The sequence below is a fragment of the Cylas formicarius genome, unplaced genomic scaffold (genome assembly GCF_029955315.1).
Source record: "Cylas formicarius isolate icCylForm1 unplaced genomic scaffold, icCylForm1.1 PGA_scaffold_7__23_contigs__length_41026272, whole genome shotgun sequence".
Lineage (NCBI taxonomy): Eukaryota > Metazoa > Arthropoda > Insecta > Coleoptera > Brentidae > Cylas > Cylas formicarius.
This window is the reverse complement of record NW_026844352.1, coordinates 24750060-24770596: the sequence shown is the minus strand read 5'-3', so window position 1 is coordinate 24770596 and position 20537 is coordinate 24750060. Positions and strand designations below refer to the sequence as shown.

The window sequence follows — 20537 nt, the reverse complement described above, 5'->3', positions numbered from 1 at the left end:
GGCACAAAATACAGGGTGTCACACCACAATGCACGATAAGATTGTAGACGATAAGCAGCTTCATACAACATTTTTTAAACTTTATATATATTATTTAACTCTTGAAATTGTTTCAAGTAATTTCAATTGATTTCAATCATTTTTTAGATTTTTAAAATTTCATTATTGCAAATCTATACAATTTATTTTGATTTAAATGTCTGTCTTCTTCACCTTAACATAGACAAGTTTCTTATATACTCTTTTTTAGTTACAGCAAAAGCTGATATCGATGATTATCGATTCCTAGGCTAAAACATTCTTTATCTCTCTTAATAATTTTCGTGCGGGAAGCGCTAATGTCGCTGTACATATTTGTAATTCTAATTAAATCAACTACCGTTTTTTTTTTCAGAAATTCAAAATATAAAACCTCAGCTATGTGGTGTCTTTGGTCTTCCTTGAATACGATCCCGAAGCAGTTGGTGTTCATGTTTTCTGTGTTGGTACACTTTCTTGCACAATGCCATTCGGAGGCTTCCCCTGAGGACCACGTCTCGATTGGAGCGTTTAACTATAATGCAGAGGATAATAGTTTCGTATCTGCGTACTTAAATATATCGTTCAAGACTGACCACGGATGGAAGTGGGACAAAACGGAGGTCGGAAGATTCGGAGGGGGATACGTTGGTAAGTATTTTGTAGAATAGGTAGGACCCGGTATTTTAAGCTTGAGTAATTTTGTCCCTTAAATTTAAATAGGTAAATGAGTTACTGAACAATCGAGTGAAATGCAAACGCAATTTAATCTAGAGTCGTTTTTGAAATTGTTGGATTGGTTTGAAGTCCCAGAAAAGCCAAAGAAGTTTGCGGTTAGCGAAAGAAATTTTAAAAGAGAAAGAGATTAAATCGGCCAAGAGAAAGTTCTGGAAATATTTTTGAGTTTCTTTAGTGGCCACCACAAGGCGTAATTGTTATCTTAAATTGGAAAATGAGGTTTCTACTTCTACTTTCTAATGTTAACCATGGTTAAAGTGAGTACTGTTTTAAAGCAAGACAAATTTAAATCTTGTTTGTTTAATGCTGTTTCCTCTATCTCTAAAGAAATTTTCGAACAATTTCTAAAAAAAAATGTCATATTTTTACCATATGTGACGCGATTTTAATTGCTTACCTTGCCACCAGGTAGCGTTTGCTGTCATAATCGAAAAAAAAACATTGAAAAAAGGATAAATGCAACGTTATACAAAATGCAACTTATTATTATTCATATTTTAGGTTAAGGGAGAGATATTGAAGTTTTAACTGGGATGGTGATGACATAAACAAAGTCCTATTTTTGTATTTATTATTTTTCCGGAAAATATATTTTTTGCGATATTCAGGATAACAATTACGCCCCCTGGTGGCTAATTGAGGAATTCGAAAGTATCTCTAATTGACTACTATGTGTTGTGTTCACTAGCGTAAAAAGGTCCGAGCCCGCCGAATCTTTTAGTGCCTTTTAATTAAGATAGACCGCAGTGCAATTGCATAGCAAGCTTAGTTCCCAGCACAGAGCAATTTTCATTGCAGCGCGTTTTAATTGTTTTGTTGATTCATATAGGTTATTCATATATCTACTGCCCAATGCTGATAATACAGGAATTTATGAAGCAACTATAACAAAAAAAAAGAGAGGGTCATTCTCTCAGGGGTCATAAGATCTTGCGGCATTGAACGATTCAATAGCCACTCACAGGAAGTTTTGATGCAGCATTTTCACGGCAGTGTTTCCCAGATTTCAATCCAGTTTGTTAAATATAAAATAAATAAACATCACTCATTTGTTGAAAGAACAATTTATTGAAAGCAGAAATTATATAAGTTCGTGAGTGGGAGTCATATGTAAACCACCTGTAATACTTTTAAATTAACTTGTATGTAAGGCAACACTTACCCTTGTACCCTTGTATAGGCACGTTCTTTTACTTGCAGTTTTGACCGCAAACAAGTTTGATAGATGGTTTATTAATAACTGATACATGCTTATTTTTATTTATTCTGTATAATTTCCTAAATAATGGCGATTTCTGAACGAAATTTTGTTCTTAATTATCATTGTGGCAAAAAAATGAATTTTTGTCTTTACGAGCAACTGTTCTCGAAATATTTGGCATCATATAATGTTGACGTACAGCTCAGTAATAAAATTTACCATTAAAAAAATAGTCTTGCTAATATTGATACCTACCTCAGAAAAGTCCAAAAAATACAATTGGAGAAATAACCGCATGAAATAGGAAATATAGATAGATTTATAGGAAATCTACTATAAGGCATTTCAGAAAAGTGTAGAATGAAAAATGGAAAACTCCATGCGGTTTCGCTCAATTTCGGTGTGGGTAAACTTTGTGTAATAAAATTTTTTGAGCCCTATAATAGGCCAATAGGTTAAATAGGCTTTGTTGTCATTACGAATTCGGATGGTTTTGGTAAAATAATAAAATAGTTTGAATAACGCACGTCGGATAGAGAAAACTCCAACTTCATCTTGGAGGAATTACCAACTGGTTACCTAGCGAAAATATTGCTTTTGTATATATTTATTCAAATATATTTATATTATAAATATAATATTTATAAATTTATTCAAACATCGTTCTCTTTAGCATCTGTTTGATCGAGACATCGAGGAAGTGACACCAGAGAACTGGAAAAAAACAGTCCAGCATATCATCAAATGTGGGGCCCGTTAATTATAACCTCAAGATAAGATGATATTTCCTCAGATGATCGAGAAAATGGCGATATAATTTTTATTCTGTTATAATAAAATTATTCTCTTGTTACGTGGTAGGTAAGTAATTTCGCTCAATGCCAAATATCTCAACTCAACTCTCTAGGTCTAATAAGGCTTTATTACGCTACACCTTTCTGAAATGAATTTTAATTTTCATTTGCAGGGCCGTACCCGCGCCGCAATTTTTCGTGAGGTTAAAAGTTTAAAGTTTATGAATGTTCTTTGCATCTTCGTAGCTTACTCCCGACTATTACGGCTATATTTCTTGCAGGTCCGGCGTTCGGTGTTCTAGTCCACATCACATCACAGCATCGACGAGATGATCACAGCGGTTGTGTGCTTCCACTAGAGAGCTCAAGGTCGGACGGACGTCTCCCGAATCCGGGAACTCCGTGGATAGCGATGATAAAAAGGGGTCAGTGCAATTTTGACATAAAGATCGATAATGCGTTTCGGAGCCACGCTTCTGGAGTTATCGTGTACAATGACCGCGATTCATCGTCGCTGGAGAAAATGAAGCTGAGCAACGATCCCAGGCGTAAGTTTTGTTTTGAAATGGCTTTGTGCCCGTTGAGTTCTATTTTTAATGTGTTTATATTAAAAATATCCCGATTGTCACTATCATCGTCCGAAGAAGACTACTAAATGTGAATATGTACCGTGCGTTCAATTTATCTGGATAACATTTTAATTGGCTATAACTTTTTTGTTTTGAGAGATATCAAGGTAAACAAAAAAACAAAACACTATCAATGTTCTGACATATAAGCCTACATCATACTTTTTTAAACGAAACACCCTTATTCCGGTTACAATGATGTAACACACTTTATATTTGAGTCAACTCGTTTTTGACAAATCGGCAAAAATAGGAAATTTTTATATAATTAAAGAAGAACAAAAACACTAAAAATGTCAAGACACACTAAAGTAAAAAATTCTTTAACTATTCTAAATACTGTTGTATGTGACCACCATTTTCCTGAACACATTTCTGATACATTCCGAATTGTCTCTTAACTGATTGATTGCCTCTGAAATCCTTTGCCCAAGTTCCACGGCATTATTACAAGGAGTTCTGTGCTTTTGTGCACGTGATTTTTTATGTGTCCCCAAAAGAAAAAATCCCTTCAAAGTCGGGGCTGTTGGCTAGCCAATTCATAGTTCCGCCGTTTCCTATCCAACCTCTGGGATATTCCATGTTAAGAAAATTTTTAACTTGCACAACATTGTAATCAGCGCTGATCTATTTAGGGGTATATATTGTTCTATTTGGTTCTAAGAGTTGCAAATAATGATCTCCAAGTTAACTTTTGATCTATAAATATCGGACCTAAAATATGCTCATCTATGACACCACACCATATATCAATTGATTGGTACGCTTGGGTTTTTATTTCGTGTATTTGTCTAGGATTATTTAAAGACCAATATCCCGTATTTTTTCTATTACAACCTTTTCTTGTAGTGAACGAACTTTCATCAGTCCATAAAATGTTTTTCAAAAAATTATTATTGCTTCTTAGAATCCTAATACATTTACCTTATTTTCTTCGTTTAAAACATTGTGATTCCGGCATACCTTGCAAATGCAATGCAAATTTCTTTGCCAGCCTTGGAAATATCTGTTTTGAAGGAGCTCGGGCTCTGGATAAAGTCTAATATATTGACGGCCAGCTGCGGTTGCATTTTTATTATTCAGAAAGTAAACTTGAAGTGTATCACTCCTTCCACGGAAAAACCACTTTAACAATAATAACATGGACAATAATTCAATCATCAACGTTGCTTTCTAATATGTCAAACATACCTAAGCATATTTTTATTTGCCAGTCAGGGCACTTTTTGAAATTATATAAAAATTTCCTTTTGCCGATTTGTCAAAAATGATAGTGTTTTGGTTAGTTACGTCATGTGGAAAAAAAACTTTGGCACTAACTCTGCATTTTGTTTTTTTTTTACCTTGATATCTCTAAAAACAAAAAAGTTACAGCCAATTAAAATGTTATCAAGATAAATTGAACGCACGGTGCGTAAAAATTGCAAACTTGCCTTACTTCAAATAGGGACGCCGTTGTCAGTTCTACGTTTCTTGGAGTACTTCGGACAAATTAAACCTTACATGCACTCTCACCATTCTTCTATTACATTTTGCCTATATTATTTTTTTCAACTTTGTTCATTCTGTACTCATATGTATCTAATAATAAAAATATAATAATTAAAATATATATTTTTTTCAATGAATAACTAGTTCAATAGACAAAACGATAAGATTCAATCCTAAAAATACATTTTTGAAGCAATATATTTTACCATTTTGCTATCGAGTAAACTATCTATTTACTTCGACAAACCTATTTAGTTCGAATATATCAAAAGAATTTTTATTCTTATTATTTTTAACCAAATAATTTCTTTTTCTATGTAGAAACTCTTTTTTTTTACTTACTGCATCTAACTAATTACGAGCCAAATTATATTTGCCTGTTTGTCTAACCCCAGTTTTAACCTTTCGACACTTCCATATTTCCTTCTTCATCGTGTCGACTCGAGTCAAACTGGTAACTATCAATTTTGGTTTTCAGAATAATTTTTCGACTGCACGAGATTTTTTTTTTAATTCCTTTGTTAATAGTGAGGTTTAGGAGACTTTGAACCTTTGTAGAACAAAAGCCACCAGAAAAGAGAATAAATATGCCGCTAGTATTTTTACCGTTGCTTGTGTTTTAATTTTTGAGGATGTAGAAAAATGCTATTTTCAATGGCCTGCTTCATTATTATGTTTTTAATCAAAATAAATAATGGCATCGTTTCATTCCATTGTTCCAATAACTTTTTGATATTTAATAGTGATACTAAATTAAAAAAAAAGGTTATATGTGGAACGGTTATTAGGTTTTCGATAAGTTATCAGACAACATGTGTCTGGTAACAGCACAACGTTTTCAAAAGCGAATAGTGTCGATATCCTGTGCATCTGATGTCCAATGTATCGGAAAATTAATGTTTGCAGTTTATTGTGAGACGGTGTTTATGCCCCTCATTTAGCTCCGCCCCCCCTCAAACAATATAAATACAGAGTAAAATACGAGCCAGTTTCAGTCAAGTTCTGAAGAAGCCAACAGGATGATTCGCGAAACGTTAGCTAGTTCGACTCAGCAAAAACAGACGCAGGAGGAATCAACAACTTTTGTAAAGAGTATTACAGTAACCTGTAGAAGTTTATTTGAAAAATTACTTAAATATTGGCTGTGTTACCGCAGGATCATTGCAGTTCAGTAAATGGAGTTCACTGGGTATAAATACCGTTGCCATAGTTGCATTTGCGGTGTTGGCCATTTTCCATTATCATTTAAGTATAAAAGTAGTAGATTAGCGATGTGTATTAGTTCTGTTGTCTTGGCCGCGTCCACAAGACAAAAACAGATGATAATCCATATTTGATCCCTCGATACGTATTCAAAACATATTAAGTAAGTCTTTCGGGATACAAATAAAGGTCGTATATCATGATGGTTTGGCATCCGCAATATCCGGCGTCGCCGAATACGAATAAAAACCCCTGACGTCGCGACATACCGCCCCAAGTCTATAATGCATACAATCAATCAATTTTCAACGAAACGCAAGGTCAGGGGTTGAAAACTGACCGAATTTATTTACCGTTACGCAGTAACTGGAAACACGATAATACGGCATTAGGTCTCGCAGTGAATTGCAGTAGACTGTATGGTGACATGCCATTCACAATGTATTTTCTACATGGCCTCTATACACGCTTTACCGAACGCTTTAAAATTACTAGAGAGCCACAGAGTCAGAACATCGTTTCATAATTAGCCCTAATTCGATCCATTCCTTCCATTAGGATATTTAATATTCATGACATTTTTTTATTTCGCTTGTTGCTTACATGAATTTGTTCATAAGTCCAACAAAAATAACAGAAACATTGGACTAAAACCAACATATTTATAGATACGAAGAAGATTTAGTTAACACTAGATTTAGGCCATTTCAGCACAGAGGCAGTAACCGCGTAAAAGTCACTTAATAGGGAACTTGAACAAAATTTTAATTTGAAAATATAAAAGTAAGTTTATACGATTAAAAGAACCACAGTTCACAAAAAAATAATGTCCTAGTGCTATGTAAGAAATATAAGCAATTCAAAATTTAAATCCGCTTTGAAACGCGCTGTGATTGGCTATGACCGGTTGTGACGTCAATTCGCTCGTTAGACTACGCACCAGCCCGACGATAGCATAGAGAAGCCATTAGAAAACGACAATGCGTTCGCCTTGGTGGTTTTAATCTCAATTTTAGGCTTGATCCTGTCGCTTGCTTTTTTTATCTTTGTTACCTTTAGTGGATATGTTTATGGTCACATCATACAAAACACCGAACGTTCTTCTTTTGCTGAGGAGTCAAAGCTAAAAGGTGTGTTCATAGAAAATTTAGCCACTACTTTTAAACCAATTTAATATTGTAGTCAGCTTAAAGTATTACTTTTTATAAAACTTCTGGATTCCACCTGCGTCGGTTTTTGTTCAGTCGAACTAGCTAACGTTTCGCCAAACATAATGTTGGCTTCTACAGAGCTTGACTGAAACTGACTCGCATTTTACTCTGTCCCTGCTTTTTATATTTTTTGAGGGGGGCGGAGCTAAATTAGGTGCACACACACCGTCACGGATGACTGATTCCAATATTTGTGACCTGAGTCGCGGTTAAGATTGTTAGGTTGCTTATAAATTTCTATAGACCCTCGGATTTTTCGTTGGTTGGTTCGTTATCGAATAAAATGTTATGTCCGGTTTCGTGATTCTGTTTGGCAACTGCTGATGAGTTTGTCTTAGTCTTAAGGCTCTTTCATGTTTCTTGAGTCCAGTTGATAGTTTCCGTCCGGTCTCTCCAATGCCGCATATGACTGGTATCTCAAATGGAATTTTGTGTTTGACGGATCGAAGATGTTGAAAGATTTTTGGACAAGTGGTAAATCTGGTTTTCATTGCTATTGGAAGGTTGTGGTGAAGTGTATTTTGTGATGGAACGCTTAATATCTTTAATGTGGAAATTATTAGAGAGAAGAGCAGAGATAAGGTGTTTTAATTCTGGGTTCAGTGACTCGGGGTGAGACAGTTTTACAACTCTGTAAACAAAAGAGTTGATAACCGATGATTTTTGGGCCGCATGGTGATGTGGCAATGCATTAAGGCATCCCTAACTATTGAATATGAATTATATGATAATATGACATGATTCAAGTTTTGGCGATTAATGGACCAAAATCAAACCATGGGAGTGTCCAGACAGACTTTTATGTTTGTGTTAATGCTGATGCATTCCAAAACGTACATTCATACTAAAACGTTAGTGTATATACAGAAGAACTTCACATATTTGAGTGCAAATGCAAAAAGGACTCACAATTTTTTTTTCGTTGATAGATATATTATACGTTAATGCGCGGATTCGCTGTCAAGTCTCTACGTGTGGATGTAAATCGTGCGACGCTGGTTTAAATTTGAATCACTAATTTCTTGTTTTGTGGAATGTCTAATTGTAGATCATTGTCTAGTTAGTATGTTTTTCTAATACCCAATCATGCTTATAAAGGGGCACATCTTTGTAAAATAATGTATTATTATTAATTTAAAAATATCTTAGGGTTGTAGTTATTGTCAGGTTTATCGTCGTCAATAAAATAATTGATACAGTCATCAGTTTCCATCTCTTAGTTCTGTCAATTTATTTTTTGTTCTCTATTTTGAGCACATTAGTGCACGTCACTGTTGCTAATGCTAAGTCAACTACTTTCTTGGACATCGTTCAGACAATAAGCAAAACTGCGGACATAAATTTAGATCTGTACCGAATAAAATCTTTGGAAAGTTCATTTGGTTTGGGAAATATCGCCGAAAAACCAAACATGGCGGATTTCGTTTTTCACCAGTAAATCCGGAACGGTTAAATTGACAGCTGTCAAAAGGTAACATTATTCAGACATATTTTTAATACCATGTGTCAATAGTCTTTTGTTATTTAGCAGCCTGCCTTTTCTTATGGCGGCCATATTTATCGATTTTTGGAAAATTTCTAGTTCAGTGATGTCTCACAAGTTTATAAAAGGTTTATCACACTTCGAAAAGTTAGGTTTTAATTATTTTATAAGTGGACTATGATTTATTTAACATACACATAACAATAGAACATGAACAGATGTTTTGGGAAAATTACCTACTATGTGTTTTTTAAAAAGAAAAATTCAGAAAAGCAAATTTAATTAGCACTTGAACAACTTACAAGTTCGATACAAATTGAAAAAGAAAATCGCAATAGAAACAATTTACAAGTAGCGAATGAATTGGAAATACCCTGTTTGTCTAGGCTTTCATATGCAGTAATTGTTTTCTGCTCTATTTTTAAGGGTATTTATAAGTTTAGGCAGCAAAGTCGAGTTTTACAGTTTTTTTTTTGGTGTGATCTTGAAAAAATACGAAAAGTTAGCAGCTATTGGGCAAGCTAGCTAAATGAAAAATACACCAAAAATATACCAAATAAATTAAATTAACCTGAAAGTTTGACAACAAATTCTAGTATTTAAAGTTATTTTGCTTGGTTGAAACCAAAAATTCTACCTGAAAATCAAATTTAAAAAGCAAACACCACCTATATGAGCCTTTTGAATGTCCATTTTGGCAGTGCAGTAAAGCTTGAATAGCCCTGAATATGCAGTGTAATTACGGAAACGGTAAGAGGTAGAGAAAATAGTACGAGTAATTTTGGAAATATTCGGAGAAATCTAAAATTTGCTTTGGATTTATTTGAAAATCGGTCAGCTTACTAGCCTAGTCTACGTTTCTTATCTTAAGTGATCACCATTATTTTTTAAGTTGTGGAGTAAACTTATTTTAGAGATTGTTTTTTGCTTTTTTTTATTATTTATTTTGGATTTTTGTTTATTCCGTGGAATCCTCCAATATGTATTGAAAAAAAATAATCGGTTTTAAATTGAATTTAGATTGTAGCACTTTCACCCGAAATTGCGAACTTATAACACAAAACCACGTTGGCTTTAGGATTGGTGGTATGGATTATGTTACAGATTTATGCTTTCTTCAAGTTGGCCCCCACAGAAAGTTTTGTACCCAACGCGGGGCCAGCTGTTAGGCTTTTAACTTATTTTGGGATTTGGTTTTGAAATGTAATATTCAGCATAATTCAGAATCAAGGGTCCTTTCTCGTTTCGAAAAGGGGTAATAAGCCGGAAAACTAATCGATGATTTTTAATTTATGCCAACCTTAAATAGAGAAAATTATTTTATGTTTACAAAGAAGAACAAGAATTTTTCAACAATTAACCCAAAATACATCTACTAACCTTGCTTTTATGTAAACGGACAAGTAATTATTATCCGTATGTGGCATTTAAAAGATGCGTGTTTGTTTTCCATTGTTCATAAACAATTAAGGCCGCATTTAAAAAAGAACTGGTACAACAGCCGCATGTGCTGGTGTCTTGAAATTACTGAGATGATAACTCTTCCTACCGCGCCTTTCTGTTTAATTTGTCGTAACCCAATTAATTTTTTGGGCTATTAAGCTACTTTTGGCGACCCTAATCGTTCCTATAAGAGCATTCTCTAGAGTTATAATTAAAATGCATACAAACTATTATAATAAGTCATTTAAATTTAATATTATTGATTAAAAGTCAGACAGAAATTGGGAGCTTTTTGTGTCATCCGCTTACTTGCGTTTACAACTTTGTTTGAGCATTTGCGAATTTCTGCTTACGTTATCATTCAAGGTGGTGGATTATACATACATATAGCAGATATAGATCTAGATTCATTGAATGATTGAAATACCTACAAACAAACTGGGTTGCTCTCAAAACTTTTTTTGCCATACCGTTTTTTGTTACGGGTGTTATTTTTTTAAATTTATCTATAGGCTGTGATAACGTTTTATCGTCATTATCGTTAAATTTTTAACGCGATTTTTGAATATGTAAATATTAGTGTGCAAACTTTTAGCACTGTTAATTTTCGCCAATTTACACAATATAATATCGGCGTTTCACTAAATTTTTGTTGCATTAAGGATTTAGAGGAACGTGGATTAAATATCGCGTAGTATGTAATTGTGTAGTTGGAATTTTTTTAATTATTACTGTCGGATTTCTTATGACTCATGTAATCATCTACGTATGACGTTAACGTTATCGAAAATAATAATAATGGGTTGTTAGAAACCGAAAAAATATCTTGTTTCGTACTGTTTAAATATCCTGGTAACAACTGTATTTTTACCCCACACGTTATCAAAAGAAAATGATGTCTCGTACCTGGTGATCAAATGAAACTAAAGGTTTGTGAGGCCGCCCGCATTTCTCTTGACAACACTTGTAGTTTTTTATATTTTGCAACATTCAGCATTGGGAAAGAAAATAGTTCAGCTTCGATGAAGAGCATTCTAGAAAAATAACGTCTATGTGTAATATCTGTTTTAGATTTTGGCTCCAATACCACCAATCTATGTCCCAGAACATTATATGAATTTATCTAATAGTTTTCTAGGTTTGCGTGTAATATATATAGTCAAACTGTTTTTCATATTTTAAGCATTGGTCGAGTAGGATTCCTCCCGAGCCTCATACTGTTTATAGAAAATTATTTTATATTTTTTAGAAAAGAAGTTAGGTTTAATGTTTCTGTTAATTTTTGTATGATCATGATGGAAAAGGACATTTATTCGAAATTAAATTAACAAGATAAAGCATTGATCGCCCATTTTTAAAATTTTCAGTGAAATGTTCATTATTCGAAGCTGCAGACTTTAACGAATTTATTAGTATTCATTTCTAGCGATTTGCTCAAAGTCACAAGAAGTCACATGACTTAAACTGACGTTGCCTTCTGGCTGTAGAGGTGATACTGTTTGCAAGTTTCCTAACAATTGACCAAAAATATTATTTAATTCGAATATCAAACCTTTAGCACTGTATATCAGCCGACAATTTTCTGTCTATATTCTTTTTATTTGTACACAAGTTTTATTTTCAAAGTTTGTTAAGAGTCATTATTATTCTCTGTAATTTGACATTTTATAAAAGAAACTATACTATATTATTAGTGAGGAAGGTGAAAAATATTTTGTAATATGTAATATTTCTTTTCATTTGTTTTATGCACCACTCCTTAGAACTCGAAATTGGTTTTTGAAATAGGAAGATTGAGTTGTATTAATGTCATTTGTGTATATAGCTAATGAATAATGTATAAAAATATACGTGTTTTGTCGTTTCCTTATTATTTAAATCAAGGTCGTAACCAAAACATTGTTTGCGGACTTCGTAGGCTTGAATTTAAATTTTGCGCTGCGATAGGTATACATAGATTAGTTCCATAATATTTATATATAATTTTATAAAAAACAATATTCTATGATCAATGAATGAATTACAATTTTAATTTCATCGACTATTTAAATGTTCGACCACACTCAGACAAATATTTTTGATGTTGATTTTATACCCATTTAAAAATAAAAACATTTGTGCGAAACGTATCGAATTTTTTATTTGTATTATATATTTATTATTGAAATATATAATGGGTTACTAAAGTTCCTGAACGCCACTGTTATTAAAGAAAGTAAGAATTTTGGAGTTTTTGAAACTTTTGCAGAGTATCAGTGGATTATAAATAACACCGCGAAATCTTAGAATATTGCTGTTAGCATTTTTGAATTCTGCATATTGAATTTTAATAGACTGATGTATTCTTTAATAGTGTTAGATTTAAATAAATCGAGATTGTTTTAAAGACGACTTTTCCGATCTTGGCGTCAATGTCGAGCGGTGCATGCCAGAGCAGGGCATCAAACTGATGCCCGTCGCCACCCTCTGCGGCGTCCCGGCTCACGCGCGCGAATAGACCCGAAGATTTCCCGACGCATCCGAAATCGATAGATCGCGCCAATATTTAAATATTCGAACGTAATCTAACACGGCCAAACTGACAACATTCCGCTCTCGGAATGCATGACTCATTTGAAGTGTCACAGACATGAACACACAGAAAAAAAACAAAGTTTTATTTCTTTACAGCAACGTTAAAATATATAGATGTGTACATCGGTAAAAATTCGTAAACCTTTCATTCTGCAGATTTATCATCAGCCGTCCCAGAGTTCCCTGTAATGAACAAAAAACGAGAATTCATCAATCAAATGAATTTCACAAACAATTGGGACTAGATTTACGTAATAACTCACAAGCTGACAGACACGATGGAAATTCTGTAGTAAGCACGCATTTACAAATACAGAGTTGACTTGAGTAGCACGATGGAAATACTGCAATAAGCACGTATTTGCGATGGGCTCTCAAACAACAAAATCAAAACACAGAGTTGACTTGAGCAGCGCGATGGAAATACTGCAATAAGCACGTATTTGCGATGGGCTCTCAAACAACAAAATCAAAACACAGAGTTGACTTGAGCAGCGCGATGGAAATACTGCAATAAGCACGTATTTGCGATGGGCTCTCAAACAACAAAATCAAAACACAGAGTTGACTTGAGCAGCGCGATGGAAATACTGCAATAAGCACGTATTTGCGATGGGCTCTCAAACAACAAAATCAAAACACAGAGTTGACTTGAGCAGCGCGATGGAAATACTGCAATAAGCACGTATTTGCGATGGGCTCTCAAACAACAAAATCAAAACACAAAATACTCCAAAGACTATTTAAATTAGTTTTATATACACAACTCAAATCAATCTAACACGGCACAACAAGTCAAATTATGTACTTACAATTGTCTAGTTGTAATAATCTTTGGAAATCGTCAGGCGTCCAATCAGTAGGCCAATGCCGCAACTGATCCTTAGAACATTTAAAAGTTTTCGGAGTACCTAATTTCTTAATCAAATACCGATTATTGGTAAGTGATCTCTTGATTATGTAAGGACCAACAAATTCACAAGAAAACTTTTCAGGTCTTTGACCTCGGCTTAACAAAACAGTATCACCTACTTTATACAGCTGATTGTCTCTTCGCTTCTTATTTAGATAATTCAACTGCCTTTCTGAATTTTGCCGTAGTTTCTTTATAACTGCGGAATAATCCACTGGAGATTTAGTTTCATCAGGGATTGGCAAATCGGTTAAGACTGTACGAATTTGAGGCGTTTGACCCTCTCGACCAAATACTAACTTAAAAGGTGAGCAACCAGTCGTCTTTTGTTTCGTAGTATTGATTACTAACTGGATCTTCCATACTTTGTTCGGCCAATCTGTTACTTTATTGGATTCAACTCTTAACAAATTGGTAATAGTTCGCATATAGCGTTCTATTTGTCCGTTGGAGCGATGAACACCGGGGGTTGTCACGTGTAATTCGATGCCAAAATATTCGGTAAATGATTTAAATATTTTTGCTATGAAATTAGTTCCAGCGTCGTGAATTAGTTTGGAGGGCGTGCCAAATATGCTGAGGAATTTAGCAAAATTTTGTGTTGTTTCTTCTGTAGTAACGGTGGATTGAGGATATAGGAGACAGAATTTGGAGAAGGCGTCAATTATAACAAGGATATATTTATAGTTTTTTGGATTACCTGGTAAGGGGCCCAGACAGTCGACATGAACTGTATGGAATGGTTCATCGGGCTTTGGGATAGAAGTAAGGAAGCCTTGTTTAGGACCCGTCTGATTTTTTCGTACTGCACATATCAAACAGTGTTCAACATACTTTTTAACATACCTGGTCATATGGGGAAACCAAAAGTAAAGTCTGATTGAGGCAAGAGTTTTTTCCCAACCTATGTGACTTTGATCATCGTGAAATATTTTCAAAAGACTATAACGGTTATTAGATGGTACAAAAAGTAAAGACTGAGACGATTTGTTATTTTTATTGGTTGTAATACGAAATAAGGTCTCTTTTTCTAATTTATATTTTCGTTTGACATCGTCTTTAGCATCGTTCAAAGATTGAATGATTTGTTTACATTCCTCATCTTGACTTTGTGATACGGTAAGCCAATTTTTATGAAAATTGGGTTGTGAATCGATATGAGCTACAGTTTCAATTGGGTTCCTGCTAAGGAAGTCAACATGAGATATTTCAGAGCCCTTACGATAAACAATTTCGAAGTCGAAATCCTGCATATAAGCCCACCAGCGGGCGGTCCGCGGCTTAAGTTCTTTTTTGCTTGCAGATAATTTTAAGGAATTGCAATCAGTTACTAAAGTGAATCTTAATCCAAGCAAATATACACGAAAATTTTTTAAAGCTTTCACAACGGCCAGAGTCTCTAGTTCAAACGAATGATACATAGCTTCATCTGGATTGGTTTTTTGACTGAAATATTCAACTGGACGAAAGGTATCACTGTGTTTCTGCAATAAAATAGCACCGAAACCAATACTGCTCGCATCAGTATGCAATTGAGTCTCTAAATTTGAATCGAAAATTGACAATAGGGGTTTTTGAGTAAGGACATCAATAACATACTGCCTTGCTTTTTCACATTCAGTCGTCCAAACAAAGGGAACATCATTACGAGTCAAGTGAGTTATACAAGCTACTTTGGAAGAAAAAGCGGGAATAAATTTACGGAAGTAGCTCGCCAAACCGATGAATTGGCGCACTTGTTTCACGTTAGTGGGTGACAGACTTTCCTTGACTGCTTTAACTTTATTCGGATCAGGTCGGATACCATCAGCCGATATTTGACGACCTAAATAGGTGATGTTTTGCATAAAAAATCGACATTTACGAAGGTTAATTGAAAATCCGGCTTTAGACAAAGCATCAAGAACTAATTTTAGTTTACAAAATCCATCCTCAAGTGTGATGGAGGGTATTACTATGTCATCCATGTAAACAACCGCGGTGTCATATTTTAGGTTACCTAAAGCCATATTAATTGCTCTCTGAAAGACCGCAGGACCATTGGCCAGTCCAAAAGGCATTTTTAAATACTCATACTGACCATCCGGTGTCACGAAAGCGGTTTTTGGAATCGACTCGGGATTAATCGGGATTTGGTGAAAGCCCGAAGCCATATCAAGTGACGTGAAAAATTTATTTTTGCCTAAACGATCGAGCTGATCGTCAATACGTGGCAATGGATACCGATCTCTTAAAGTTATTTTATTCAAATGACGATAATCGACACACAATCGAAATGTCCCATCTTTTTTCTTAACGAGTATAATCGGGCTCCCAAATGGAGAATTGCTCTCCCGGACGATTTCGTTTTTAATTAGATCAGCAACGATGCCACGTACTTTCTGACGCTCAAACTCCGACATACGGTAGGGATGGTGATAAACAGTTTTGTTTTCTGTCAATGTGATGGTTAATTCCCCGGTATTGACAGGTTTAATGGTAAAATCAGTAGCAGTTGACAAATTCTGATAATTCCCCAGCAGTTTGATTAGTTCAGCCATTTCTGCATGCTCCAGATCACTTGTTATTTCCGAGTTATGAATGGTTCGAGTAGAATTTGTAAGCGCAAGCATGGGCATAATTTTTTGAACGTTTTTATTTTTTATTAAAACTACATTATTTTCGTAAACATTTTCACCAACGATAACGTCATATTTGGAATGACTATGCGGCACAATAACAAGATCAAGCGTTATTTTTATTTCGGGAAACTCTACCAATGCTTTGGTAAAAGAAAAAGAATTATGTATGGTACCGTCGAACCATCGTAAAGGAGTAACACGCGGAATTTTCTTTAGATTTAATTTGTCTACCAACGTTTCTTTTATTAGCGAACACGTGGAGCCGGTATCAATTAAACAATTTGTAGTGTAACCCGAAATAACGATAGGCACAGTTTTTAACTTGTTTTCATTAAAATTATGTGAATTGAGCAAAACGTGATGAGATTTAAATTTCTTTACGGTTGGGTCCTGTCCGGACTCTGAAACTTCACTTCCTCGACTTTGTTTATTTTGCCGACGAAAACAATTTTCAATGCCGTGACCAGGTCTTTTACAATATCGGCAAACATCAAACCCTTTATTATCCGAGTTATTGGTATTCTTAGTTTTAGATTTACAATCGCGAGAAAAGTGTCCCGATTGACCGCAAGAATAACAATTTGCCTGCGTCGTTTTTTTGTGTGAAAATACATTATTTTTCTTATTCAATTCGGATGCCGATTTTTCGACCAGAGGAATTTTTATGTAATTAGAGAGAAATGCAATTAAATCACTAACAGAGGCGGCACTACAATTATAGGCCGCAGTTCTGACCGCAAGATCGTCTATTGAATGAGCAATTATTTCGATCAAATCCGAATCAGACCAACTTGCCCGCGTGCGCTTTAATTTTTCTAATTTAATTCTCGCGTATTCAACATAACTGCGCGCATCGGAACTACGATAATTTACAGCATCGCTTAACAGTTTACCCAAATTCTTTTGTTTGGGAAAAGATACAGAAAAGTCAAATTTAAAATTTTCCCACGTTTCTTCCGTGGGTTGCCATGCCGAAAACCATCTTAGTGCAGATTTTTGCAAAAATGGACCAATTCTACTCACGGTTTCCCGATCTGACCAAGCAAATTCGTTCTTATACCCTTCAATTTTTTGTAACCAAATACCACTATCCATATTGTCGGGGTCAAAACTCGGCAAGGCCAACGAAATGGGAGTGGTTTGGGTGGCTGGCGATGTGGTTGATGTCGGCGACGGCTCCTTTGTACCGACACGCTGTTGCAAATTCTCAAGGATCGACGCTATGGCGCCCAAAGATCGATTCAGTTCTTCTTCGGCCATTATAGCACACTCCAAATTACGTTAAACGATTACACGTGTACCCCACACCTGATGTTAGATTTAAATAAATCGAGATTGTTTTAAAGACGACTTTTCCGATCTTGGCGTCAATGTCGAGCGGTGCATGCCAGAGCAGGGCATCAAACTGATGCCCGTCGCCACCCTCTGCGGCGTCCCGGCTCACGCGCGCGAATAGACCCGAAGATTTCCCGACGCATCCGAAATCGATAGATCGCGCCAATATTTAAATATTCGAACGTAATCTAACAATAGGGAAAATATATGACTAGGTTTTCATAAAATCCTAGTACCAGTAGAGTTTAGAGCGATGTGCAGCTTACCACGTAAAATGCGTCTTACAGCGACGATTACTTTGAACTGCTTTGGGATATATAGTAGTTTAACCTGATGGCTCAAAAACGGACGCTATACCATATTTATGTTAAATCGGGAACTTGTCTTGATTGATATTTAATTAAGGTTGAACAACCAGGCCTAGGAATATATACAGGACGTACTACTTAAGAAAGTAGGTACCATCCAATTATTTTCTAAATTAAAAGAAGCACTGCACTTTAATGTAAATGAAAATGAAAATGCGTCACCTAAGTACACACAAATGACATTACATTACATTAAAAAAATTATAAAACTTTTTTTCTCCTAAAATCAATCTATTTATAGATATTTCTGTTCTTCTGAAACTAACAGAAATACAAACTTTAAAATTGACAACTTTTTCCTAATTTAACCCTTGTCGTAACCTTAATGGTTGCCGAAATACCGATACTGCTCTTATGCATTAGTACGTGTCTATATCGTTAACCAATTATTGATTAAAAAATATATTAAGTTTATTAGATAATTGTTTCTAATTTTCATGAAAAAAAAATTATAACCGGTTCCTGCTTTTCAACTTCGACTTTGCGTGCAATTCAAACGTTGCAGTAAACCGACAAACTTAACGAGGCTGAACAACATGTGGATATCCGTGAAATCGTCAACCCTGAGCGGGACACGCCCACTTTAAGATGTTGTTTTGGTAGACCTATCGACTTCAATTTTACAGCGACTTTAACGCAATTCTGCATTAACCGGAAATAATTTATAGAACCGAGTAGCAAATCTAACCACCAAACATTAAACTAACATTTTAACTAATAAATTATTAATTCTGAAATACTACGCTATTCAATATTTATTAAATTATAAAAATCCAAGAAGCAAAACCGCAAAAGGTTTTGTTACATTGTACAGAAAACGTTTTCAACATTGATTTGTCCGTAAGACTTTAATATAGTTACGTAGATGGACGACTATAAAAGCAACGTGCTGGTTTTATTTTGCGAACGGATCTACCGGGTTAGTAAAAAGTAGTAAAAGCTGGAATGATAAAATTCAATACTTGGAGTTTTTGAACATGCCAACAGCAGTGTTGTCGGATTTACCGACTGCCAATACAAAAATTCTTTACGTCTCAGAATTTTCGAGATTAATAACGTTCATGTCATCTTATTAATTTCAAGCTCAGGACTGTTTTGAAATATGGAAAATTATCCAAAAAACATCAAATTGGGCAATTTTACCAAGAATGAACAATGACTATCCTATGAACACTATCTGTTTTTAGGTCCCAATCATTGGCTCTAAAAAACTATTCTAGTTTCGCCGCGGTATTCGTAAATTGGTATTTCCGAAATTGGGTAGATCGACGCAATTAAATTGCGATTTATTGATTGGCTGAGCATTCACGGAAAATTATCAGTTAAAAACCTCCATCAAATGTTAAAATATTTATAACGTTAGATTTAAAAATGTTATGTTGGAAGGACTGAGTAGAGACTATTTCGACTCTCTCTCTCTCCCCCCCCTCTCTGCTTGGTGTCCCAAAAAAACCGCTAAAGTCTAGTTATAAAAAAACTCACGACTAATCGGAACAAAGCATGCATGTGTTAATTTTAATCGACGGTAGACACTTCCCTTATTGGAAATGTTTTCGTAACGCTTTTATTAATAACGTGGCCAACAAAGAGCCCAACCTCATTAAAAAACTGACCACGAACTTTAAAAAAATACGAGCGTAAACAAGGTTAATGCCACCATTGGCGGGGAATTTTATTTGTATCGTAGCGTCGTAAAATTTTAAAGTGTGATTTGCCTTTGGTGCCTATTTAGTGCTATTTATATGGAACGGGTGGGTCACTGATAAAATAATATAAGATCAAGTTCCCGATTAAAATAAAAAGTCATAAACTTTTCACTTGCAAATATGTCAAATCTGTGTGATGGTTGTTGCAAGTTGTAACAAAATAATGAATAAAGTTCTATCGATTTTAGTGTACTGCAAGTCAGATTGAATATAAAACCCGGTATCCCTGTATTTTGCACTTTTAAAATTTCAATACAACGGTGGTGTTTGATTGTCAAAATGTTATTTTTTTATTTTGTATATAGCGAACATTTCATTTTTTTTATTATAAAGGGTTTATTATAAAAAGTTACTAAAAAATGTTTCGTTTTGTATGTAGATACTTGGTGGTACATATAGATACGCAGGAACATACATGAATATTTAAATACTACATATTTAATATTTAAAATAACGAAAGTGTAACGAAAAGGTCCAAGAGGGTTGGTTCATTATTCTCGTAATTTGTTAATTTTAAATGTTCATACAATAATTGATTGTCAATTTGAGAAATTTACGAGGTATCGAAAAAGATATTCATTGAAATAAAAAATTTGTTTTTCCTTGTAGGTTGTCTATTTTTAACGTTTTGTTTATTGGTTTATTTTGTTAATTGGTTTTTAACGACCTGTATAATCATGGTTTTATTTTTTTGTGAAACTTAAAATTAGTTAGTTCAATGTTAGTCCAAAAAAAGTAAGTGAAATTGAAGAATAATGAATGAAAACAATGTAATGAAAAAAAATGTTCATAAATCTAAACAACTGACG

At 34.5% G+C, this 20537-nt stretch overlaps 1 protein-coding gene across 4 annotated transcripts in view; it reads left to right on the top strand.

The window, feature by feature from the left end:
• LOC132705296 (E3 ubiquitin-protein ligase goliath-like) overlaps positions 1 to 20537 on the top strand; it is a 61569-nt gene that overhangs the window by 12190 nt on the left and 28842 nt on the right. For all 4 annotated transcript variants that reach the window (XR_009619377.1, XM_060675794.1, XM_060675793.1 and 1 more), the window contains exons 2-3: positions 395 to 669; positions 3033 to 3299. Coding sequence is in view for 3 of the 4 variants with exons in the window: in XM_060675794.1 (XP_060531777.1) it covers positions 420 to 669; positions 3033 to 3299 (517 nt within the window). In the remaining variant the exon portion in view is untranslated. The remainder of the gene's footprint in view (positions 1 to 394; positions 670 to 3032; positions 3300 to 20537) is intronic.